This window comes from Aedes albopictus, chromosome 3 (assembly GCF_035046485.1).
Source record: "Aedes albopictus strain Foshan chromosome 3, AalbF5, whole genome shotgun sequence".
Taxonomy (NCBI): Eukaryota; Metazoa; Arthropoda; class Insecta; order Diptera; family Culicidae; genus Aedes; species Aedes albopictus.
The window spans coordinates 51,072,451-51,080,855 of NC_085138.1; the positions used below are offsets into that span (position 1 = coordinate 51,072,451).

Here is an 8,405-nt window from a genome sequence, read left to right on the forward strand (position 1 = left end):
GATAAACACTACCCATCTTCAACGATACCACTGAACATCTCCAGTTATTGTGGCAGCATATAAAAATAGTTCTACCTTCTACAGACTCCTAGTATGCATTTGAAGCTGCAATATTTGTACACACTTGGTTTCATCATCTTGTTGTGTTCGCTATGGCGTTCCAATCACATTTATTGGTGAACGCAACCTTCATTCTCCCGTTGTGTTTTTTTTTTCGCTTGTCTTTAATCTGAAATAGCTTTCACTGTTTGCAAGAAAAGCGATGCATTTTTCAACATTGAAAAAATCACTCGGTCATGACCGACTGTTGCCAAAAAATGGCAATTGTGAACATTGAGAATGTATATTGCAACGCGATTGAACAAAACCATAGAAAGGCGACATCTCTTCAGTAGCTCCTTATATAACTTAGTATAGACACATACAAACAGACGTCTCACTCTACCCACATCCCATCGTTTCCCTTTTAAACGGACTTTTTAAATATACTGTATTCGATGATTTGAATCGCACTTTGTTCCAAGGTATACGTCTGTTTGTCTGTGGTATATATGAGAAGCAAACACGTTTAGAGTGACGTTGCTGAGAAAGTTAATGCCACTCCATTGAAGCTCTCCTTCCTGGGAAGTGCGATTATTCGAACTCTACGTGGTTTATGAACGGCCCCATAATGTTGGAATAAAGAATAAAACTCTGTACCTTCTTTTTCGTTTGTATTGTACTTCCTTTATCTGACTATTTTCTTCTTTGGTTACTGTAGATATCTGATAAGGTTTCGATTTATGAGCTTGAATACTAGCAGTACAATGCACATAAAAACAACTACATTTCCTACTAGCACGAGGTACAGCAATACAGTTTGCAAGGAAATTTTCGAGGATGAATCTTTTTGGTACGATGTCATGCAAGCTTCATACGGCATATCAGACTCCTCGTCGTACTCACACTCTTTGAATGGGCTTTTGAAGGTGACGTTGTTGGCCGTTAGCTCAGCATAAATCTTACGCATCTGTATCTCGCCTAAGTCGCTGTTTAAAAGATATGCTTCTTTGAGGTTGGGGGCGGCCCGTAGCAGCTCCGTTACGTTGAACTTTAAAAGCGTGTTGTGTCGAATGTTCAGATATTCCAACGACGGGAGGCTGATGTTGGTAAGGACTACTTCTGTTAAGTTATTCGTGTTGAAATCCAAATGGATTGTGCTGCGTGGTATATCGTTCCAGGGAATCGAGGATATAAAATAATTGTGCTGCAGATAGAAGTATTTGAGTTTCGTCAGTGTACTCAGTACAGAATTGGGAATAACTTTAATTAAGTTGAACCCCAAGTGCAGTATTTCCAGGTTTACTAAGGCACTGACAAAGTTCATGTTGCGTAACTTATTGGACGAAAGATCGAGATACGTAATGTGAAAATTATCTTCGTTTGTAGTATTAACTGAATCGATTTCATTGTTGCTAAAGTCCCCTAGAAGCAGTTTAGTCGGTAGGCTTAGCTCCTTCAATCCCACGCGAATCATTTCAATGCTCGTTGGTCTGTGCATGGCTTCGTAGAGCTGATGGTCAAAGTGTGTTACTCTGGAACTGGTCTTTCTCATGGATTTTGGTAGTCTGATGTGGTATTGCTGGTAGCCCGCGGGAAACGAAATTTGGTCGCCTGGATGATAGGATATGTGTTCAATTTTGCACACGGATCTAACCGGATACGGGAGACATTCATAATGAACTGCAACAGTGGTTGCAATCGGAAGGAAAAACCTAATGAAATAAAGTTATCCCATTAGTAGATTGTGTGAGACAGCTGACATTGAACTACTCACCAAATGTATATTTGCCAGCACAGCATCTCTAATTAACTATACGCTGGAAAGCGGCTAAAAATCGACTGATTACATTGAACTTCGTAACTCCGCGATAAGGCTCATTCTATGTCAAACGAAGAGAGTAATACGCAACTGATTATGCTAAATAGACTGAAGAAGACACTTTGACACTCATTAACTTGAGAAGCTGTTAAACCTACACGGTTCTCAGAATGAAAGAAAAACTAAAATATTGCTGACTACACCCCAAACTGGACTGACACCACCGCCACATACACCTTCAAAGTGAGATTACAGCGCAGGACCACGCCGGATCGAGTTGGGATCTTCGGTGCATTAATTCATTATAAATCTAGGAATTAGTGCACCGAAGACGTTGATACGATCCGAGGCCAATGTGCATTTGTATCGAACTTTTTAGGCGTACCAAAAATAGTGTGACAGTCCTATTTGGGGTGCAATCTGCAATAAAACTTCAAAACAGTTCCCAGAGAGATTTGAATGAACTAGATGGTACACACATAAACCCTGACGCAGTTCTTGTGCATCAGAATCAAGATGCTAGTACACAGGGTAGAACATATTAGACCAAACACAAATCAATGCTCGTACATCTGGTTTGACTTGATCGAATTTTCATTAGAGTCAAACATATGTTTACTCTCGAGTTCATTCTCTGTGTACTCGAAACCGTTGAATTATTGCATTCGAAAACCGATTTTAATCAATGAAGTATTACCCAAGTAACCACAGTGCTGAAGCCTTATTGCATGCAGATATACGGTGTATTTAGTGCAATCATTACTTTACATGCAAACTTAAGGTTGATTTAAAGTGGAAGTGGGCAATTATAAAATCAAATTAAGATTATACTGGTATAATCTTGAAGCAGTCGCATAATTGTTCATTTCCACTTTAAATCAACTTTAAGTTTGCATGTAAAGTAATGATTGCTCTAAATACACCGTATATCTGCATGCAATAACACGGTGTGCCAAAAACCGTTATTAACAAATAAAAATGTCCACCCAAATGGCACCCGGCATTCGGAAGATATACTATTCTAGTATCTCCTCTGAAAATTTGAAAATCTTTCATCGAGGGAAACTAAAAATTTTGTGATTTGAAGATTTTGAGCCTTTTCTATAGAATTTTCTTATATGAGTAAATATGCGCGCACGGTGTGCCTGATACCGCTATTAACAAATAAAAATGTACTCCAAACTAACACCCGGCATTCGAAAGATATACTATTCTAGTATCTCCTCCGAAAATTTGAAAATGTTTTATCGAGGGAAACCAAAGGTTTTATTGTTTGAAGATTTTCCTCTATTTTCATAAAATTAGCTCATATATGGGAATATTGTCATACGGTGCTCTTAATATCATAAACAAATTATAACACTGCTAAATAAAATTTAAAAAAAAGTTCGTATTATGAGATGAGAAAAAAGAGAACAGGGTTTTGGAACCCTAGAAGTGTCATAGTGAAAGAATTTTCGAAAAATATTTTAACGGGACTTCACAGTTCAAGACCGAAGTTTGAATTGAGAACTTAGGGTTTTCAATTGATATTCGCATTAGAGTTTCTAGGGTCCCAAACCCCTATTATTTTTTTCTCATCCCGTAACGCGAACTAGTTGTAATGAGTTCATAAATTTCAAAAGAACAATATTCAAGCAACTTCTCTGAAAATTTGACAACATTTCATTAAGTGGAATGTCAATTACTATGATGTGAGAATCTAATTAATATTCCACAGTTCTACCTGTTACTCGAATACAAATAAAAATGTGGCACGCTCGCGGCGTTGATTACATAAACTTTCTAAGAGTTTGACACCGTTTTTTTTAAGCAAGGTATCTTGTCGATGAATTTGAAAACATTCCATGGTGAAACGAGAGTTAAAGTGAATCAACTGCCCAAGGTTTTGGTATTCGTAGGAAGCTTTGTAAATCATTGGTATAATGTTTAAGATATTGAAGCTTTTGAAGTATACCTAAATGCTTATTGTTTTACAAGCCAGCTTTTATACGTCATGTTACTAACGTGTTTGCCGTGAATTCAGAAATATTTCATGTGAATGATCATCAGTAACAACAATTTTAAGCTTGATTGGAGAAGATTGGAGATATGCATACTATCGCTTTGCCTATAAACACGTAAAAGACACCCACTGAGTTTTGTAACAATATCGCAAAAAATGTGATATATAATCAAAGTTTTAGATGAGTTACAAAATATATATTCATTGCGAGGAATGATTAACATGAGAAATTGAAATAATATTCAATGAAGTTACTACATTTTCAATATACTTAATCATATCTTATATATAAAAATGCAGTGGCATACGTGGGACCGCGCATAACTCGCGAACGGAACGTCGGATTTGAGTCATCTTTGTTTTGTTCAGTTAGTGTTCACCCAAGGAAGGTTTATGAGGCAAAAACATGCGAAAATTGAGAGTTTTTGCAAATCGATCTTCCATACATTTTGACCGGGGGCTTGGTCTTGGCTAGGGGCTTGAAACGTCAAAAACGCAAAACAAAGTTTGCCGGGTACAGCTAGCTATATTTTCAAACCACTGTAATTTGCGATCGTTTCAATGAAATGTTGTCAAATTTCCAGAGAAGTTGTTTGAGTGTTGTATCTTTGGAATGATGTTTGTGAAACTTATTAATATTTGTTTATGATTTGAAAAGCCATTGAAACATCCTATGACAATATTGCCAAATATGAGCTAATTCTATGAAAATAGAGGAAAACTTTCAAACAGTAAAAATTTCGTTTCCCTCGATGAAACATTTTCAATTTTTCTGAGGTAATGCATGAGGTAAAACATGAATTATCTTTCGAATAACGGGTGGCAATATGATGTATATTTTTATTAGTTAATAGTGATTCCAGGCACACCGTGCGCGCATATTTACTCATATAAGAAAATTTTATAGAAATGGCTCAAAATCTTTAAATCACAAAAACTTTAGTTTCCCTCGATGAAAGATTTTCAAATTTTCAGAGAAGATACTAAAATAGTATATCTTTCGAATGCCGGGTGCCATTTGGGTGGACATTTTTATTTGTTAATAACGGTTTTTGGCACACCGTGATAAGGCTTCAGCACCGTGGTTACTTGGGTACACAACACAGACAGACAGACAGACAGACAGACAGACAGACAGACAGACAGACAGACAGACAGACAGACAGACAGACAGACAGACAGACAGACAGACAGACATACAGACAGACAGACAGACAGACTATTATCTTTCAGTAAGCGTTGGAGTTCCCACCGATGACCACGGCACTCATTCCCACTAGAGCGCTTGATAGCGAATCCAGCATAGACGAGAACTAGTCTATTGACCACCTGGGAGGGGCATATCAGCTGCAATAGTACACCTCGCTTATCTCCGAAGCCCTCGTACGATGATGCTTCAAATTATTTCCTGGACCGAAAAACGACTGAAAAACTGTATGATATAGGACATTGTGCAGACTCGATAACTGACACTGAGGAAGATTACAAGTGGTAGTCGAAATACGTGTATCTGTCAAAGCATAAGCAACATAGGGCGGAACTAAAGGTACGAAACTGATTACACTCATTCGAAGATTTTTCCATGTTGTCGACTCTGTGTAAGTTCCCACAGAACACTGAAGGCTATATCCCAGGTCACGCCAAGAAGAAGAATAAAAAGAGTAATTCATACCGCACATTCAATGTACGTATGCATCGGCTACGGGATAAGCTTCATGATTGCATTAGTTGTTATTGTACTACGAACCCACAAAGCTAGATAAAGCAACAACATGTTTGTGAATTATGGAATACATTCAATCATTCACTTACCTCTGTTTTCGAAACCCTACAATTAAAAGCACAGCACCCACACTTTAATGTTCACAAATTTTCGACCGCTCTGTCATCATTACATGCACGCGACACAGTATTAATTATTCAAATCCGTCAACCCGACAGAACATCATCATACCACCCCTCCGAACCAAAGTTCATTGTTTCTGTTCAGCTCCACCAACAACGAAACACATTTCCGCGTACTCTCACCTACTGGGGTCATCCCTTCATCATAAACCAGGCTCCCTTCAATAAAAAAAACACCTCGTTCACTCTGATAACAGTGACGAATCATGATTATGATCCACCATAATTAATTATTCATGCAAACCACTCCGACACTTTCTCGATGGAAATTCGAACGGATCGCTTCCCGGTAGGAAACCTAATTGAAAATTCTGAATAATACCTTACTCATCCGGGGAACTGCTGCGTGCGCCCACTTTGACAAATGATCAGCCGCATCTCGCACTCGATTAGCACCACTCTCACTGTCTCCGATCTTCTTCTTCTTCTGATCTCACCTTCCCGTACCTTACTGTCCTCCTCCCACAAGGAAGCCAGAATAATAAGATGGATTTCCTGGGAAATTAATATCACCCCTTCTTAATAAGTGACATAATTAATGATTCCGGTATTTTGCTGCTTTCGGCCATCACCACCACCCACTCACTCATTCACTGGAAGGTCAGTTCAGTATCCACTACACTAATGTTTAAAATTATGTGACCACACACAAATTACGTCTCTGCTCGTTTGTTTCATACATTTGAAAAATAAGATAACATTTACATATGTAATGGGTATCCTTGCTTTGTTTCAATAAAATTATTGGTTTGCCTTCAGCTTTTATTTCCGGGTGGAGGAAAAGAGCATAATAGCATACTTTGATATTGAGATCAAAATGTGATTTTGATTTGATTGATATAAGATATAAAAGATCTAAAAATAATATCTATAATTTACTCCTGGAACATCATTTAGATCTTGTAAGATAAAATAAATAGCGAATATCAAATTTTGATCTTGTTCAGATGTTCCAGGAACATTTTTCAGATATTATTTTCAGATCTTTTATCTCTTATATCAATCAAACCAATATCACGTTTTGATCTTCAGTTCTTCACCTTTATCTGGGCTGTCTGAATTTTCGTAGTTTTGACGCTTCAGATGTACATTAGAGAGTTTATATCATTACTAAAACCACTATACATTCAGATTCGCAGCGGGCAGCTTCTGAGATGAAGTGGTCACAATTATCTCCGAGAGCTGTCGTTCGGCTGATTATCCCCTCATCATCATCATCATCATCTTCTTCATCCTACCCATCCCACGCTACCAAAGTGCTCAAAATAATCATAATCCTTCACGTCATCGCCCTTTCACCACTCTACCGCGCCATCGTCATCATAATTCCCCATTTTGTGAGGCTCCTGCCTCAAACAGCAAATCGGTTTCGCTTCCGGTTCAGAATCCGTCCAGTCCATTGGTGACTCGCTGGCATCGTCCATCATTCAGCATCAAATGCTGCGGCAGCAGCAACAGATTCATGTGCACAATTGAGGATTGTTGATAGAGGGCTGCTGTCGAAGAAAGTTGCAATTAATTCAGAATTATTGAATCGGATCAGCTCGCGAAGTGAAGCCAGATTAGCCAATTTGATGCAGTTCCGAATATAGGATATCAGATTATAATTATAGCTGTTCATAGTGGTGTTTGTGACTGTCAGCATTGATGAGGGGGTTACTAATAGGGCAGCAGGGACAGTAGTCCACGTGATTGATGAACACGCCCTTCTGCGAGTCAGGTGAAAGCCTAGGATTCTTTTCTAAGCGAACCATATCTACAAACAAGTCTGAACACCGAGAGGTAACCGACCACCGGGGCATACGGATTGCTCAAGCAGAGTAAGCCTAGGCGATGCGGGGGCTCAGCAGTGGGCTCTCCTGGGCCTCTTCAGAAATTCCTCACATCCGGAAGCAACTCTGTACAAGCGATACGGCACCGGTTCCAATGTGTCACAGCCCAGCCTCGAGTACATCAGGAACGATGTCAATAAGTTCCAGATTACTAAATTCTGGTCTTGCTTTGTAATTGATAACTGAGACGATACACGCTTAGGTAACTATGCACAAGTTAGCTGGTAGCGACGGCATTCTATCCTCTTAGTAAGGTCGGGTGACACTGACTTGAAACGGTCACAGTGGGCAGAAAGGGGCCCGTAATCGGATTTATTTAGAAGCCGCTGGTTTTAAAACTCAAACTGATGCATTTTCCATGGAAAATGGGCCGATAAATCGAATGGTGATGGTTTCATCCTGTGCAGACCTCGGAGAGGGGTTCATTTTGCCCCATTTTACCCTTAACCAGCCGTTTTCAATGGGTATACTTCCATAACTCTACATGCCGCTGATTGTTTTGTATAGAAATTGACGAATATGATGTTATTATGTGTGGAGAATAGACTAAGGAAGAGTTCATGAAGTTTGTTTGTTTGTTTGTTTGTTTGTTTATTAGTGATACTTTACACCATTCCCGTTCATATAGTGCTGAGCCTTATAAGTGACCCATTTTGCCCTATTTCACCCTATATTTATTGTTTTAATAAAGATATGCCGTTCTATTCATTCAGATTTTTTGGTACATGACTGAAGAAGTTCTCGATTTTCTCTTTGGTTAATATCTTGGTTGACAAATCATTTTTAGTAGTTTTTGTTGTTT

The 8,405-nt window shown here is 38.7% G+C and overlaps 1 protein-coding gene across 1 annotated transcript; it reads right to left on the minus strand.

Moving 5' to 3' along the window:
* Positions 1–714: 714 nt before the first annotated feature.
* On the minus strand, positions 715–1,939 carry LOC115260634 (leucine-rich repeat transmembrane neuronal protein 3-like). Its single transcript, XM_029861704.2, has 2 exons — positions 1,817–1,939; positions 715–1,754 (listed from the first exon to the last, which is right to left on the minus strand). The coding sequence occupies exons 1-2, from the start codon at positions 1,840–1,842 to the stop codon at positions 752–754; spliced, it is 1,029 nt and encodes a 342-aa protein (XP_029717564.2). The 5' UTR covers positions 1,843–1,939; the 3' UTR covers positions 715–751.
* Between the last annotated feature and the right edge of the window lie 6,466 nt (positions 1,940–8,405).